Consider the following 17,949-nt stretch of genomic DNA (forward strand, 5'->3'; position numbering starts at 1 on the left):
GGACGTGCCCGGAAAACCTCTAATGGGAGGCGTCCAGGAGGCATCCTGACTAGATGCCCGAACCACCTCAGCTGACTCCTTTCGACACGAAGGAGCAGCGACTCGACTCCAAGCTCCCCCCTGATGTCCGAGCTCCTTACCCTATCTCTAAGGCTGAGCCCGGCCACCCTACGGAGGAAGCTCATTTCGGCCGCTTGTATCCGAGATCTCATTCTTTCGGTCACGACCCAGAGTTCGTGACCATAGGTGAGGGTTGGAACGTAGACCGACCAGTAAATGGAGAGCTTTGCCTTCCGGCTCAGCTCCCTCTTCACTAAGACGGACCGGTACAGCGCCTGTTTTACTGCTGCAGCCGCACCGATCCGCCTATCGATCTCCCGCTCCACCTTACCCTCACTCGTGAACAAGACCCCGAGATACTTGAACTCCTTCGCTTGGGGTAGGCAGTTTGCCCCCACCTGGAGGGAGCAATCCGCCGGTTTCCGGCAGAGCACCATGGCCTCAGATTTGGAGGTACTAACTCTCATCCCTGCCGCTTCGCACTCGGCTGCAAAACGCCCCAGTGAATGCTGGAGGTCACGGTCCGAGGAGGCAAACAGGACCACATCATCCGCAAACAGCAGAGAGCCGATCCCGAGACTCCCGAACCGGATCCTCTCCGCCCCCTGGCTGCGCCTAGATATCCTGTCCATGAAGGTCACGAACAGGACCGGTGATAAAGGGCAGCCCTGGCGGAGGCCAACACCCACCGGGAACGTGTCTGACTTACTACCGAGGAGACGAACACAGCTCCTACTGCAGGCGTACAGAGACCGGATGGCCCGTGCCAACGGGTCCGGCACCCCATACTCCCGCAGCACCCCCCACAAAAAACCCCCAGAGGGACCCGGTCGAAAGCCTTCTCCAGGTCTACAAAGCACATGTAAACTGGTTGGGCAAACTCCCAGGACCCCTCCAGTAATCTTGCGAGGGTAAAGAGCTGGTCCACTGTTCCACGACCGGGACGGAATCCGCACTGTTCGTCCTGAATCTGAGGTTCGACAAGCGGTCGAAGCCTCCTCTCCAGCACCCTGGCATAAGCTTTTCCCGGGAGGCTGAGCAGTGTGATACCACGATAGTTCGAGCACACTCTCCGGTCCCCCTTCTTGAAGATGGGAACCACCACCCCGGTCTGCCAGTCCATGGGCACTGTTCCCGACCCCCATGCGACACTGAAAAGGCGTGTCAACCAAGACAGCCCAACAATGAGATGCTGAAAGCGCTGGACATTGTTGGGAATGAAGTTGTTTGTTGTTATTTGTTAGTCCGGTTTGCAGAAACTATCCTCTGTCTATTTGATACCACGGTACCTTTAACATATTTCACAGCAATTATAACATTATTATCATCTGTAAATTCAAGCCTGTTTAGTAACAAATGAAAATGATTTGCATCAGTGTTAACTTGTTAAAATGGCACAATAAGAGCTGTCAAATCACTGGTTTCTAATTTTCTTAAGATTATCAAGCTAAATAATAATGGTTACTTTAGTGTGAAATGTACATTAACAAAACAACAATTGTTAAAAGAAAGTTAAAGTTCCTGCTCCAGGCAAAGCATAATATCATATGTATTAATATAATGTGTTAAACACAACCTCAGTTGAACTTTAACATAAGAAGTGGTCTTTGGGATGCAAAGTCCTACCGATGATGTGAAAGAACATAACTGACTGAGCCAGCACCTGCAACCTGTGTTCAGTACTGATGTTTGTACATCGTGCCACACCCAGCTGGCTGATGCTTCAGTCAAAATGTAATTCTTACTATTATTATTATTTTTCCAGAGAGGGCCTTGTACAGCTTTGAGTGCGCCTGTCACCCCTTATTCAGTCTGACGTCAGGTACCAGCAGACTTGATTACCTGCGTACAGAGAACAGGTTGGTAACTTCCCTTTCCTCTTTTTTTTCTTTGCCTTTGTGAAGAATTTGTTGGACTTTAGAATATTGTTTGTGACTCAAATTGTTATTGAAGGACTCAGCAATTGAATGATTCAATCATCTCTGTTTTCAGGGCCTTTTATCTGGCTCTTTATAAGCACATGATGTTCCTGGAAAAGAGAGGATGCCCACGGACGGCGTTGGAGTACTGCAAACTTATTCTGAGGTACAGAGGGAAACGCCTGAGCACTGAAAGACGATTTATAGAGTTAAAGGGAAACAGTACATTTTATAAGTAATTTTATATAGAAAAATCTACATGCTTCTCCATTTAAAGGTTGACCAATATCATAGCTTTTACCGTAGTATGACCCTGTTTTATTGATGAGATGTTTTATAGAAACATTTAAATGCTTCCGCCATTGTTTAAGCTATAACAGTGTCTGATGTAAGATGGCATGTTTGACCAAGATCATACACATTGTAAAATAAGTTACATTTACATTGGTTATAAAATCTTATCACATAATACAGATCCTTCTGTATCCTGCTGGTACAAAGTACACCTCCATAATGCTTTCCACTCAGTAAAGAGAGTTGTTCCCAGCACTGCTGCCATCAGTCTGCCATAGCTTGAGCTTTACTAACCACTTGATGGTCAATGCTCATCTCCCCTTACTTACAGCTATGATCTGCTCCTCTTGAAAAGCAGCACTGAAGGAATAAAAGCTGACAAATAGCAGAGCAGCGGGATTTTGATTTGGTCTCGTTTCACCCTGGAGTTCAGGAGGAGACTTTTAATTGTACTTGGATTTAGATGTTTGTCTATTTCGGTGATGCCCTGTTCATCTACTTGTGGTCTTGTCTGCCACTCAGTTTGGACCCAGATGCTGACCCGCTTTGCATGCTCCTGCTCATTGACTTCCTGACGCTGCGCTCCCGAGAGTACCAGTATCTCCTCCAGTTACATCAGGACTTGGAGGTAAAGTGTGTGTCTGTGTGTCTGTCGCTACCCCAAAACGTTCTTAATCAGCCTCAACGGCCCAAATGCTGACTGGGACCAGAAGGAGAGAACACATTACAGCTGTTATGAAGTCCTTATATTAGTTTCCTATTAATTTAAAAATAATTGTACTTGTTTCTAAAGCACAATCGACAAGGCGACAGACGTGGGATTATGTCTTCAGTTGTCCGTCCATATATCCGTCTGTTTGTGTGGCGATATCTCAGGGATGCCTGGAGGGAATTTCTTCAAGTGTCCACTCAGACTCAAAGATGAACAGATTCTGTTGGTCAAAGCTCAAGGTCACTGTAACCTCACAAAACATCATTTCTGACCGTAAATATGAGTTTTTTCCATTATTAGTATCGGAAATGCCTCCAATACAGCATCAAATTAACCAGCTAGTATTTTCCAGTCTATGCACCATTCAAATATCACTTTATTATATCATTTATAAACTCAGGTATGCTACACAGAAAGAACAACAATGTGTCACTCTACCCGATCTGTATGTCCTTCTGTTATTATACAACCTCATTTTGAGTGCCCCCTCAGTCGATTAGTCATTTTTTTTTGTCTGCGTGCTTTTGTGTTATTCTTTGTGGAGAAACTCTTTATCAGATCTGTCGATTTAAATCAACTAATCTTGTTCGCAGGTCCTAATTTTCTACTTGTCAGTCATCTGTGAAGCTCTTTGTACCGCACTAACCTGTATAAAAGGCGCTTTACGCTTCATCTATTGACTCAAATGCTTTGTTTTTGCATTATAGGTGCACAGAAATCTGTGCCTGCTGCCAAACTTTGCATTCTCCACTGCACTTTGTCATTTCCATCTCAGTCAGCAGGAAGATGTGGATCCTGAAGAAAGTGAGAAAGACAGACAAAAAGCTGACCAGATGCTGGAGAAAGCTCTCATCATGTTCCCCGGAGGTTAGACTCTCAGTAACTTCTTCACATTGTTTATGCCAGGACTAAAAATATCTTTATAATAAAGTATGGATTACATGCCATCCACTTCAATGAAGTCGGTAACGTGTACTTTCACCTACATGTTGCTGTAAATGTGTTTTCTGCAGTCTTGATTCCCCTACTGGATCTGTGTACTGTGCAGCCAGATGCCAGAGTCAGCTCACATGCCTTTTTTGGCCCAAAGAGCCAGATTGGGTAATGTTTGCTCCCTTTGTTTTGATTATCATGCAATTTAACGCTTTATATTAGTGTAGCATGCTACCATTTATTATGCAGTAGCTTTGAAAGATAACACATTCCTTATTCTATTACTACAAAAATGTTCATGGGCCATAACATATTTTTGTACTCATTTTGTATCTATGTTGCTCCCTCTACCCTCTCTGATCCTAGGCAGCCCCCAGCCCTGGCTGAACTGACTGCTCTGTATGTGGGGAGGACTCACAGCATGTGGAGGGAGACGGCAGTAATGTTTTGGTTGGAAGCGTCTGTGAAGGAGGTGCTGCGTCGAGTTGATGCCAAAGACCCGCTGGTAGACGACTGCCAAAACAAGTAAGATCTCATTGAGCTGCTCTGCTGTCATATTTCTGTGTGACCATGTTCCATGCGTTAGCATAACTCTCATTACTCTGCGTTATCAGAAAGCAGAGGTACAAGTGTGCACCAAGAAACATCCATCGCCACGTCCTCCTCTCTGCGATCAAAGAAGCCACCTCAAGTCTGCCTCTCGTAAGGAGCGATCATCAACCAGTGAAACACAAGTCACTTCATCCACAATGACCTCAGTCCAGCCATTCATAGACGTTACATGTGTGATGGGAATCAATAGGATCATGTCAAATATCCTCAAAAGCCAGATGAGTTTGATTAATTTATAATCACACTACAATAAACGTGTCCCAGTCTGAGATTGTCTTAATGTGGTTTTAGAGATTATTTGTTATCTGTGGCTCTAACATATTGCACATTCACAGATATAATCTTTCATAAGTCTAACCACACATGGCTTTTTCCCTTAGTTTTTGTGTATTTATTTGTACCAACTACAGAAAACGCTGGTTAAACTGTCACACTTAGGACACTCTGATCAATTTGGTTTGTCGCCTAGTATAGTTGCTGGGTTTTTTTCACATCCTTTTACATGTTTTAAAAATATAAAATTATAGTGCAGATAGGCAGAGCTTTGCTGCTATATTTCTTGAAATGATTTTCACTTGGCTTTGTAATGTTGTGCACTTGTTTCCCTTTAAGTATAACAGACTACAAACTGTGGGAGAAAGTTAGCCTCTCCCGAAACATTTTAAGGAACATTTTAGATCGATATCCATTAAAATTGAATTGTATAACATTTTATAATTTTGAACAGAATGATTTGTCTCTGAATGATAAGTGTGTCCTCACATTGAAAACATACACAAGATGTCTAATATTTCATCCTTAAAGATAACCAATATTTCCTCATAGACCTTCTGACAATGATATGATCTGTACTACACAGAAAATCCTCACAAATCCAATGAGAGTTTAACGTGTGATTGCAAAGATGTTTAAACTTTGATCGATAACTTGGTTCCACACTTGACTTTAAGGGAGTACAGTAGGATCAATATAATTCTGATCACCTCTTTACTATTCATGTATCTCTGATCTCATTCATACGTGATCTGAATTCACGTATGTTATTTATGTAATGCTTTGGATCTCAATCATAATTTGTGAACTTGAAGTCCTCAACCTGGAGAGCAGACGCTCGTGATGTCATCTGAAGATGAATCCTGGTGCTGCTGCATTGATGTATAATAAAAACTTTGTAGGACTCTTCAAAGGAACCCATGATGTGGATGTGGGCACATCATGAGAATAACAGCTGTAAGCCCTATATTCAAATAAAACTAATTTGTAATAAATTGGGTAAACTCACAGTCGGTGAATAATAATGAACTGACCTGCTTCGAAGCGTGTCAACTGAAATCATAAATGACCCTGTTGATGTTCTAATTTCCAGCCAGAATTGGCTGTTTTCAAAGGATAAACTTTCAGAAATCAATGAAGGAGCACATAACTTGTGTCAAAGGTTGGGCATTCTATTCAACTATTACTAAAATAACATAGACTAAATAACATGCTAATTAGTAGCAGGGCCCTCCAGGGCTGGTGGAAATTTATGAACTGGTAATAGATCTTGAAAAACAACTGACCACACATGCTTGACTGATGGAATATTTCCCCCAAAGACACATGATTACCCTAAAGGGATCACAACTGCAAAATATAAATATAAAAGAGGGCATATGACCTTGATGCAGTTAATTCTGTCCAACAGTGTCATTGAAGAAGACAATAACTATATTCAAGTGCAAATTTGTTCCTGGACTCATCTTTGCTGTCTCTTTTCTAAGAGTGAAGTTTGGTGCTTATATAATTATGTTTATATATCCTCATTAATGTATAGGGCTAACTTATAATGCGCAACCTGCCTATCAAACTCTTCTCTCTTCCTTCTCTGCTTCTATCTCGGCAGCCAAAAGCTCTTTCTACCAAACCAAAATTCAATCTTCTTTCTCTAACCCCAAAAAACTGTTCTCTATCCTTTCCAACCTCCTTGACCCCCCTTGTCCCCATCCTCCTTCCACCTTTCTACCAAGCCACTTCGTCGACTACTTTTTCTATCACTACACTTCCATCAACTTCATCGTTGATTACTTTTTCTATCACTACACTTTGATCAACTTCTTCTTCATCCCCTTCGCTTTCCTCTTTCACCCCTCTGTCTCCTAATCAAGTTCTTACCTTGGTAACCTCTGCCCGCCCAACCACCTGCACCCTTGACAACATCCCATCTCACATTCTCCAGGCTGTTGGTCCTGACCTTACCTTTCTCACCCATCTTATTAACAGCTCCCTCTCAAATGGCTGTTTCCCTAACTCTCTGAAGGAGGCAAGAGTCAACCCTCTCCTGAAGAAACCCACTCTCGACCTTATCTGAAGTCAACAACTACAGATCTGTCTCTCTTTTCTTTTCTAAAACTCTCGAGCGAGCTATCTTTAACCAAGTCTCCTCCTTTCTCCACAGTAACAATCTTCTTGACACTCACGAGTCTGGATTCAAGGAAGGCCACTCAACAGAGACTGCCCTTATTGTTGTCCCTGAGCAACTTCACACCCATAAATGTTATCCAAGAGTTAGCGTTATCTCTAACTCATCATTTGTCTTTTAGTCCACTGTCAGCGTGCAGCAAAAAACAACTGCCGCCACATTAAGATGCATTTATCATGTTCACCCACACAATGAACATCTAGTGGGTCAGCTCCACATGCCCAACGTTACCAGATGGGCCTGAGGCGTGTTTTCCATCAGGACAGTTTCCATCCATCCTGATCAGGTTATCCATTTATGCAGAGGAAGAGATGTTTATATGGATAAAAGAAACAAAGTTAAGACTAGGGAAGATGTGCTGCACAGTTCTTCTTTGGTAATGCTGACATAGTTCTGTATCTGCCAACATCATGTTGTGTTATTTTACACAACTTAGATTATCCTGGTATTGATCTGTTTTATTCAGCACACAAATGTTGAATGTTTCATAGTGATTCTTAAAACATACAAATGTATTAGTTTGTGTTGATTGTCTCCATTTACTTGTGTCAGTGATGAATTCCACACAAGTAGGAATGTGATGCAGTCAAGGGTGGTAAATAGAAAGAATGTTAGCTTGAGAATGAAGAAAGTACTAAGAGTCTAGATATTTGTATTTAAAACTGATGTCTCTTTTCGTAATAAGGGTGGACTCAGGCAGGAAGATGACATGGAAGTTGCTCGAGCTGGACAGGAACTGAACCAGGAAGTGAATCGTCTAATGGTGGCAATGAGGGACATGCTGGCCAACATCCGGTTTCAAGAGCCACCAAGAGAGGACAACCCCTACAGAGATGAGGAGGAGTGGGACTGAGAGGAGGAAGACAGAGGTGGAAAGAAATAATGACATTAAGAAAACTGAACATTTTGAATGTGTTGGTGGCTAATAATTAAGAAGAGATGAAGTGAAACAACTGATTTTTATTTTTAAATTATCACAGTTCTCAGAAAACTTAAGAGGAAGGAATATGTGACTTATAAAATGAATCTGGGACAATCCGGACAGTATGAACATTCAGAAATGTCAGTCAGAAATCAGATGTGTTTGTTGAGCTGCATATGAATCTCAAGTTTTTTTCTGTGATGAACGTTTAGCAGTTCCAACATCTCCAGTCATCGTTGGTGAACACATAATGCATTGGGCTCTACTCTGCCTCTGGTTTCTGGCTTTCAGAGAATTTACTAACAGTGGACTGATTTATAAAATAAGAACCACATTGAGACAGATCTTATTTTAAATGAAAGTTCTGTATCACATTCAAAACTTAGCTCAGCAGCATTTGCATATATATATTGAAACATGCCAAACTTTTTTTATAAATACCCTCTCGTCAGACCACAGTACTTTCCTACCAAATAGTTTGCAAAAAGTTTAAAATATATAGCATAATAATTACTTGATTACTAAAAACAACGCTTCACATTATTACATTATTTTATAAGAGCAAAGTGTTATTTCTGGATCGTTTTCTGAAATTTCATTTTCCATAAACATAAATGAGTTTTAGCCTTGTTTCCTGCTAATTTCTAAATGGAAACTATCACAATGCCGGGATTCGGTTCTTCTGTTTCAGCCAATGAAGAGATGTATATTTTGTCGCTTTAGAAAAGCCCAGTCTGAGATTCTAATTACATTTTCTTCTTGCCTGTTTTGGATTCTTGTGTCAATCTTATCTCTGCTGCAGGATGTCTGCTGTTACTCTGTCATGTTCACTCGCTCCCGCTCTGTTTGGAAATCAATTCCATATTTCAGTTTGAGTTGATAAAACCAATAAAACAAGAAACCAATAAAACAGTACAAAGAATTGGCCCAACTTTTTTCCAGTAATCTGCTGTAATCAATGTTATGTTCAGGAGTATGACACATATTTCATAAATGTCGCCTAAATAGATTTGTGTGTTATTTCCTTTGCACTCACCCCATGACCTGGTCTTGGTGGCTGATTCACTGCAGGTAAAACCTGAGGCTGAAACCGTACTTCTGGCAGCACATTAACAATATAGTATGTGTTACAACTTCACTTATGTGTCACCATTCTTAACTTTTCATTCAGCTGACGCTTTTATCCAAAGCGACTTAGAATCATACACTGTAGACAGCTACAGGGAGCAATTCAGGGTTAAGTGTCTTGCTCAAGGACACATCAACTATAGGGCGTGAATCGAACCTCCGATCCTCTGAATGAAAGACAGACCTGCTACTGACTGACCCACAGTCGCCCATTCTCTCATGTTTGTAATCTTGTGTTGGTGTATTTCCATCAGAAGGGCTCAGCCTGCAGCTCCCTCACATGGCGTTCCTCTGGCAAAAGGAAGAATCTGTCTCATGAGGACAAAGTCATTTTCTCTTCCTGTCAAACCTCTCCGACAAAAATATGTCATACAAGCATCCCGGTTGGAGCTCTTTTAAAAAAAATCTATTTACTTCACAATAACTACACCCAATTTGTATTTAATATAAAAAGCATTAGATTAGAGTATTAAAGTTTTCTTGGTCAGAGAGAGGAAATAAACTGGAGACTTGGCTCAATGTGTCAGGTTAAAGTGATATAACTCATCAAACCCAACACTCAATGATCAGTCTCACGTGACTGAATGGAAATGACAATACATAATTTAAAAACTTAAGTTAGTTGGATAAACTGGCCACTCCCCCGGAAAAAAATGGTAGCTCCCTTCCTTAGAGATTCCATTGATGAAGGAGCGATATTAGTTAGATTAGTGTTTTATAGGGAGAGAGTTCTTATCATGTCATGATGACTTCCTATACGAGCACTATCGATTCTGCTCACAAGGAATCTTTTATTTCTAAGACCTTCTCGAGCCATCAAATCGCTCTCTGGCCCAAACAAGGCAGATGTGGTCAATCGAAAAGGCTTTCACAGCATTAATGTGCAGGTAATCATGTATACTCATGACACCTTAGATTGTCACAACCGTCACTAGACGGTAGTGCTTTTATTTTTGTTGTCTTGTCACTTCCTGTTTTACTTTGAAATCATCCTCCTGTGTCATGTCTGCTGTCTTTACTTCCTCATATGTGATTACCTCTCCCTGCCCTGATGTGTTTCACCTGTGTCTCGTTAACTCCCCTCCCAGTGTGTATATATACTCTGTGCGTCACTTGTCTCGTTGCCAGTTCGTTTTTCTTCACCTGTGAGTCAACTTACCAGCGTTTTTCCTGCCTGATATCCTGTTCTGATTCCGACGTCCCTTCGTTTCCGAGTAAGCCCGATCCTGCCTGTACCTCTGCCGAGTTTGACTGCCTTCCTGTGAATGACCCTGGACTGTTTACGTTGACGATTCTACTCTCCCCTGAGTGAGACAGCTGCTCTCACCACAGCGGGTCAGAGCCTTGCCGACCGGTCTCAGTCCCTCCCCAGTTACATCGGGAGAACCTTCGGCGGTCCTTCTCCAGAGACTCTATCCTGTTGCAATATTACCTTTATCAATAAAGGAATCCTTGTGAACTTTACTCTCTGCCTCGGGTCGTGCATTTGGGTTCTCTCATTAGTGCCCCGGCGTGACATAGATGATCTGTGACTCCACCTGCCTCATAACAAATGTTGAGGCCAAATGGCCGGGCTCCATCCACGACTCCAGAATATTGTAGAAAAATGATTAAGGTGCACTCATGAGAAGAATAGAGAGAATCACAGATTCACCACTTGATCCTGCTTCCGGCATCCAGTCCCTGGCCTGGACCTGGCCTCCTTCCCAATGGCCCTGCCTCCTCCTATACAAAATAAACTGAATTGAATTGAATGAGCGCATAATCAACTATCTCCAGGCCTGCATTTTGTCAGAAGCCATGAGTATTTAGTATTAAACTTGGATGCCTTAAGTGTTGTCATCTTTTTAGACTGTACACTCAAATATGGAAAGAAAAATATAACTTTTGCCCGTAAATCTTTTCTTTTATCCAGCCCCTGCAGCAAATAGAAAAAAAGAATAATGGATCGTTCAATGTCTATGTGTCATTATTACTTATGTCACAAACATGTCTTATGTATGCCGTGTGACTCAAGAAAGACATGCAGCCTCTCAACACCAGCTTGTTGTTGATGACTTTGTTGCATTATTAAGGGAATGAAGGGTCCACAGCATACTGCATCATTTGATCTCTCAGAATCTGTTTCAGTAAACCAAAGAACTCAATGTTTCAAGGTCAAGAAAACCAAAGCTGGTTTGAACTGGAATGAATATACATTCTATAATTATATAAACCATGGATTGGAGTCTTTATAAAATAAAAATCCATGGTTTGACAGGTGTGGAGTGGTCATTATTATTGATAAAATCAAAACACGTTTGTAAATTAAATAGGAAACATTACAGCATGTATTCAAACCAACTTGTCAAAAAGACATACGTGGAAAATATTAAGCTGAACAAGATTCATCCCCACCCTGCTTTCCTCTCAATGTGTTCCCAAAACTGCGCGCCCGTCAGACATTACTGAGACACGACCACAAGCCAGCTGACTTTTGCTTGAGAGGAGGAGTCGCCTCAGGCCCTATCCAGCATCACTGTGAGATATGTCCCAAATCAGTCTTCAATTCCGCGGTAACAGTCTCAGTCGATAAGGACTTTTGCGGATGGCCGGATCGAGCGCACTATCAGCGTGAAAAAAACATGAATTGTGAGCGCAATGTTTTGATGCACAGGGACATTTCATGGATCTCCCGGCTGGACAAGTTGCATCCATAGGAAATAAGAACAATTGTGGGCAGGAGACGCATTTTTCACACGGACAAGCGCTCAAACTCTCAGGAATGAATGTGACTGTTTCCCCAGCTAAGAAGTATTATTGAATTATTATTATGATGTATTGGCTGAAATAGATAGTCATGATTTGTGGATATTTTACAGTCAGCGCGTTGATGGATCCAATAACTGAACAACTCGTTTGACTTTTCCAACTGGCTGTGGTGCGACGGCTCGTGGTGAAACATCCACTAAAACAAATACAATTGGTGAGACGTGCTTAAAGTGTGACACTGTGCTGCAGTGAACTTCAGCAGGACAACCCTGTAAAACAGTTGGTCGTCATATCGAGGTCCGACATGGAAATGACCAACAGGTCTTACCTGAACTCCGCCATCCACATGGAGCTCAGCCCGCTAAATTATTTAATGGAGGAGAACGAAACCAACTCCACAGCTGGAGAGCGAAACTCGTTGGGCTGCGTGCAGATTCGGATCCCGCAGGAGCTCTTCCTGGCGCTGGGGATCATCAGCCTGGTGGAGAACATCCTGGTGGTTCTAGCCATCATCAAGAACCGCAACCTGCACTCGCCCATGTACTACTTCATCTGCTGCCTGGCGGTGTCCGACATGCTGGTGAGTGTAAGCAACGTGGTGGAGACCATCTTCATGCTTCTCAACGACCACGGCCTGATGGACGTGCACCCTGGCATGCTGCGCCACCTGGACAACGTCATCGACGTGATGATCTGCAGCTCCGTGGTGTCCTCGCTCTCCTTCCTTTCCACCATCGCTGCTGATCGTTACATCACCATCTTTTACGCGCTGCGTTACCACAGTATCATGACCACGCAGCGCGCAGTCATTATTATCGTGGTGGTGTGGCTGGCCAGTCTCACCTCCAGCATCCTCTTCATCGTGTACCACACCGACAACGCCGTCATTGTGTGCCTCGTGACCTTCTTCTTCACCACCCTGGTGTTTAACGCCGTGCTGTACCTGCACATGTTCCTCCTGGCGCACGTGCACTCTAGGCGCATCATGGCTTTCAACAAAAACAGGCGCCAATCCACGAGCATGAAGGGAGCCATGACCCTCACCATCCTGCTCGGGGTCTTCATTGTATGCTGGGGTCCCTTCTTCCTCCACCTCATCCTCATCCTCACATGTCCCACCAGCCCCTTCTGCAACTGTTTCTTCCGAAACTTCAACCTCTTCCTCATCCTCATCATCTGCAACTCGCTGATCGACCCGCTCATCTACGCATACCGGAGCCGGGAGCTGCGTAAAACCCTGCAGGAGCTGGTGCTGTGTTCATGGTGCTTCGGTGTGTGACACCGTGTTCATTTAGGAGGAGAAGGAGAGCATCAAGTTATCAACAATGTCGGCTAGGACTGAGTTGTTTGGCAGAAGCACAGACTGATGCATGCTTGACTGTCATATGATGCTCATGCACGACTGTAACTGATCAACTTTAGTGCATCTCATCGTGGATTTTATGATATAGGGTTATTTACAGACATGCGGCTTCCGTCATTTGGGGGGATTATTCACTGCTGTGTTGGGTGTACATGTCCCTGCTGTGAAACTGGACTTTCAATCGAAACATTACTCAGAGATCCTCAAATGAAACTCTGTTGCAGTCATTTGTATTCTATTGTTAAAACAACGTCTTCTCCTCGCTAAATCAACTCGGGTTTTCTGGTATAAACCTCAGTTGGCAGAAATGTGTGATTTGTTCTTAACTTCATGCTTTTTGAGGCAATCAGCACTAACACCTACACTGGAAATATGTAAAATGATATATATATATATATATATATATATATATATATATATGAGCAAACTGTCTTATTTCATTTAATTAATGGTAGTAGCCTATTGGGCACACAGTAATTTATTTAGACACAATTTTGGGCTTTTTGACCCTGAAAGGGTTATTTATGTTTGAATAACCCATTGAAATAACCCTGAATAAATGTCTCCACATTACGACGGAAATTGGATCAATTTATGGGGCGCTTATAATAAAACTCACATTGTTACGGTTTGTCTCTGAACCCAAGCGCACGACAACAGGAAGGTTTTAGTCTTAGCCGAACACACGGCGTAGTTTATTAGAGCACAAAAGAAACACCCAAAAAAACTCAGTGTCCCCTTACTCCACGAGTGGTTGAACATCAAACCAAAAACTCATCTTTCTCCAGGGGAAGGGAAAAAAGGAAATCCACTTGATGGTCGAACAGAAAATAATCTATACAAAAAGTCAGCAAAGACACGAGGGCAAACGCAAAGACCCGCGGAGGGAAAGTCCACGGACATCATGGCACGAACTCGCAACGTCAGCACAGACAGCCCTGATCTTTATCCCCCCCCCCCGAATACAACGAGCTGACGAGCTGCAGCCGTGGGACGAGCTGAGTGGCTTCAGGTTGTGAGTTGGAGCGCCCCTGCTTGTCCCCGCCTCCAAGCCCGTAGCTCCCTGGCAGCGCGCTCTGAGGTACCGGGTGTCACTGTGTGAACGGGCTGAGGAGGGAGTCCGGCTGGCTGAGTCCTGACACAAATCTTGACAAAAGAAGCTTTGACGTGCAATGCTTAAATAATATGGTGGTGTAATAGAGAAGCAATTTCTACGTACGGTGTAAAATGGGCTGATATTCAATTATAGGAGAACACTTTTAGCCTTGAAGTGACATGACAGCATATATAAAAACTCTTGTTGCAGTCGAATTAGTGGCGTTGTGGATTACTTTGCCAAAATACATGTCTAACTGAGGGGGACAATTATGGTCAAAATCACATGAACTGCCTTGTTTGGTGCTAAAGGCGAGGGCTTATGAAAGAAGTCATATCAACGTTATATTTCTGGAAGTTTATATGGTTCTCTGAAATGTGTTAATAAGGGTGACTTAAAGACGTGGGCCCTAGAGGGTCAAACAAGTGGGACTTCGAGCCTGGTGGCCTGTACAGAAGCTTTTGTAAAATAAAAAAATACACTTCATTCTTATTTGTCGAACTGCCACAAATGCTAAAATTCACCAGATATATCAAACGGCCACGAGACTGCTGAGACGTGTTACACAATGTCAACATAGAGGCCTTGATGAAATTGCTTTTGAGATTCTTACTATTTTTTTTAATCTTCTCTTATATTTTGAATTATCCTATGATATCCTATTCTTTATTGATCCTAATGATTTGTGGTAAATAGGGCATTTTAGACTCTAAGCGACCTTTACAAAACCTTAAATTAAGCCATATATCTGTATCTGTTTGAGCCAAGAAGTGTAGAATTGTTGCTTCATAATGGGTTGGGGTATAAGTGGTTTGCCAGTTGTTTCCAAATTATGGAAAAAGACTCACATATTATATGATCAAGCTGTCTCAGAGAAGAGAACAATAATTAAACTTCACTACATGAGAAACCATGCAAAATGCATGTTAGCGTTGATAATAATGTAGACTATACTGCATACTTGCTTGCCAGATTATTTGCTGCTGACACACACTGTTATCACTGAATTTAATGTAATTTTCATTTGATTTTGAATTATAACTCAATTTACTTTTATATGTTTTTTGTATTGTTAATGGTACCTTTACTTTAATACCATATATTAGTTAGTTTTTTTCTTTCTTTGGAGTTGGGAATGTACAGTATGGTTGTCTGGTATCTGCTTTGTAAATCTCAATGCAACTGCAGAACTCAGTGCTTCGGTATGTGCTTTAAACCTGATTCGACACATATTATAAATGCTGAATAACAAAACAAAACAAAAAACTGTAGAATGCAGCTCATGATAACTTTAAACTGAGTGAAACAGGACTTTGTTGTACAGCTGTATATAAGGAGTATGTATCCTTGGAATTATTTATCTATTGTCTCAAATAAAGAGGCCAAAACAAAAAATGTTTGAGGTGAATTAATACATGAATGAAACAGCAGCAATATTATTATTCACCCTACAAATCTTTTTCTTCCATGATTTTTCGTTTTATTATTTGTTGGTCTTTAAGGATATTCACATGGCTTTTCTCATGCACATGCCAAAAGATACTTTACTTTGCTTCAGTTATCGATATGTGTCAGAGGTGCCACATATCCAATAACAAATTGTAAAAGAAAAGATACGTTTGCAACATATGCAAACGTTAAACCATGATGAAAACTTCACCCTTGAACTGAAACATATATTTACATGCAACATGAACACTTAATTTTCTGAATAGAGAACACATATGCAATACAACATTTGCTCTAGACAGAAGAGGCATTGATATAACACAACAGAGACGTTTTTGAAATGTTTTTACAACTCATGATCAAGTTCAGTTGCTGAGTAATAAAAACATCATTGAAGAGAAGGGGATTTCCAACTGAAACACATAAAATCATCATCCTGCCCTCAATGGACAAATTATAAATCTTAATGTTTTAAACCATTAGATAGATCACTGGATTGATTCATCCACATATAGGCGTCACTGAGAAAAAGCTAATTCAAATGCCATCTTACGTTTTAACAGAAAATGGGAAGCAAAACTCCAATCAAATTTTCTTTGGGGTATGCGTTCTAAATATTTATTTTATTCACTTTAATTTTTAATCACCAGTTCTTTACATTCTTTGTATGTTTTGAATACCATAATTGTATTACTGTCTTTGGCAGCACTTTTGCTATTCAAGAGCCCGAAAACAACAAACCATGAATAATTTTCTCAGTATGATCTGTGGCTAAATATAATTTGTCCCGCTGACCAAATAATACTTTCTTGATGGTTGCTGCAGGGAGTCTGTTTTGAGTCTTTTGTTCGAAAGCTTAATATAGACCGTTTTAAAGCTCTGGTCCAATCCCATCTCTCCACACATGGACTCGTGGACTTTGATGCGTTCCTCAAGGGTTTGACCGTTCCCAATGTCAAATCATCGAGTGTTCGACGGCTCTCTCGCAGATATGTTGAGCTCTTTATGAAACCCTTTTCGCAAATCCGCATTTCTGTAGACTTTGCACGAGGGAATTACCCACAGTGCATCGCAATACGACATTAAACACAGGTGTAAGCATGGAGATTAAAAAAGGTAAACAGCAGATTACATTTACACTGAAACATTAAGGATTAAAGATGGAACATAACAACACATTAAATCAGAGGAATGCAAGCAGAGACTATATTACACAGCTGTTTTATTCATTTACCATTAATTTTGTTAATAAAGCTGTTCTGATAAATCAACAGACTATTTGACAAATGACTTTCATCTTGTGAAGAAAGGGCCTGGAAGACGTTCAGATTAGAAAGTATAAAATAAAAACCCATAATTGCACATGACATATGACGTTGACGTCATGTCTGTCCCATTCACCATTTCAAGCCCTCACAGTCTTTCACGCTCAACCATTTCAGTAAGTCCCCGAGGTTTTCAGAGTTTGAGGCCTTCGGGGGGTGTTTTTGATTGTGCTTCCGTCGAAAGCAACACAGACACTATTCGTCGGGCTTGTTGTCCGCATTCCAGCGGCGAGACAAAAGCCACAAATTGTGCGGCTTTTAATTGGCTAATGCGTGCGCAAAGACCCCTGTTATCTAAATAATTAAAACATTATCGTATATGAGTTGAACCTCTTTGCCCTTCAATTTCACAGTCTGCACTGCGTTATCATTTCGGATTATTTTTATTTAACGCTGCTATAGAGTGATTGTATAAGGTAGTAATGCTTGGCTGTATCTTCCTTCAACTAATTCCATAATCAGGGTCAGTTTATGAAATGCATCGGTTGTGTAGCCGCAGTCTTTGTGGCCACTGTCCTCGGGTGGCTATATTTGGTGTTACAGGTATACATTTAATATCATCAATAAGCATGCCAACCTTTTCTGAAAGTTGAAAGCCTCCTATTTTATATCTTGTCTGACACGTTGGATGGAAATATTGTTTTACAGCTCCATTGTTGTCCATTGTCTGGCGTAACAATTCCATATTTATACCAAATATAAGAAGTGTTCACCTGCTCTAATGAGCCTTGTCGGTCTAGTCCCTTATCAGACAGGTGTTACACGGAGCTTGACAAAGGTTAATGCATAAATATTCTGACAGTACGATGAAACTGATTGTTGTTTTTTTAACATTGAGGCATGTAACTGTGTTCTAATAGAGACACAAAATACAAGTATGAACCTGAAATGAGCATTGTTCCATTTTTTTAAAATGTTTTAGAATGT

At 41.5% G+C, this 17,949-nt stretch overlaps 2 protein-coding genes across 2 annotated transcripts; both read left to right on the forward strand.

Moving 5' to 3' along the window:
* Positions 1 to 1,830: 1,830 nt before the first annotated feature.
* LOC117726397 (transcription factor 25-like) lies at positions 1,831 to 4,686 on the forward strand. Its single transcript, XM_034526655.1, has 7 exons — positions 1,831 to 1,919; positions 2,053 to 2,145; positions 2,796 to 2,901; positions 3,693 to 3,852; positions 3,999 to 4,086; positions 4,285 to 4,443; positions 4,533 to 4,686. Exons 2-7 carry the CDS (start codon positions 2,081 to 2,083, stop codon positions 4,669 to 4,671), a joined length of 717 nt encoding a protein of 238 aa, XP_034382546.1. The 5' UTR covers positions 1,831 to 1,919; positions 2,053 to 2,080; the 3' UTR covers positions 4,672 to 4,686.
* A 7,407-nt stretch (positions 4,687 to 12,093) lies between these two features.
* mc1r (melanocortin 1 receptor) lies at positions 12,094 to 13,068 on the forward strand. The gene has a single exon (XM_034558184.1). It carries the CDS (start codon positions 12,094 to 12,096, stop codon positions 13,066 to 13,068), a length of 975 nt encoding a protein of 324 aa, XP_034414075.1.
* The last annotated feature ends 4,881 nt before the right edge of the window (positions 13,069 to 17,949 follow it).

The sequence above is a fragment of the Cyclopterus lumpus genome, chromosome 3 (assembly GCF_009769545.1).
Source record: "Cyclopterus lumpus isolate fCycLum1 chromosome 3, fCycLum1.pri, whole genome shotgun sequence".
Classification (NCBI taxonomy): domain Eukaryota; kingdom Metazoa; phylum Chordata; class Actinopteri; order Perciformes; family Cyclopteridae; genus Cyclopterus; species Cyclopterus lumpus.

What these genes read in the sequence shown, in the direction of transcription:
- LOC117726397 (XM_034526655.1), top strand. Translation starts at nt 2,081, where the DNA reads ATGATGTTCCTGGAAAAGAGAGGATGCCCACGGACGGCGTTGGAGTAC. An exon ending in TACTGCAAACTTATTCTGAG is followed by an intron (nt 2,146 to 2,795) that starts GTACAGAGGGAA and finishes TCTGCCACTCAG; the next exon opens with TTTGGACCCAGATGCTGACC. An exon ending in AGTTACATCAGGACTTGGAG is followed by an intron (nt 2,902 to 3,692) that starts GTAAAGTGTGTG and finishes TTTGCATTATAG; the next exon opens with GTGCACAGAAATCTGTGCCT.
- mc1r (XM_034558184.1), top strand. Translation starts at nt 12,094, where the DNA reads ATGGAAATGACCAACAGGTCTTACCTGAACTCCGCCATCCACATGGAG.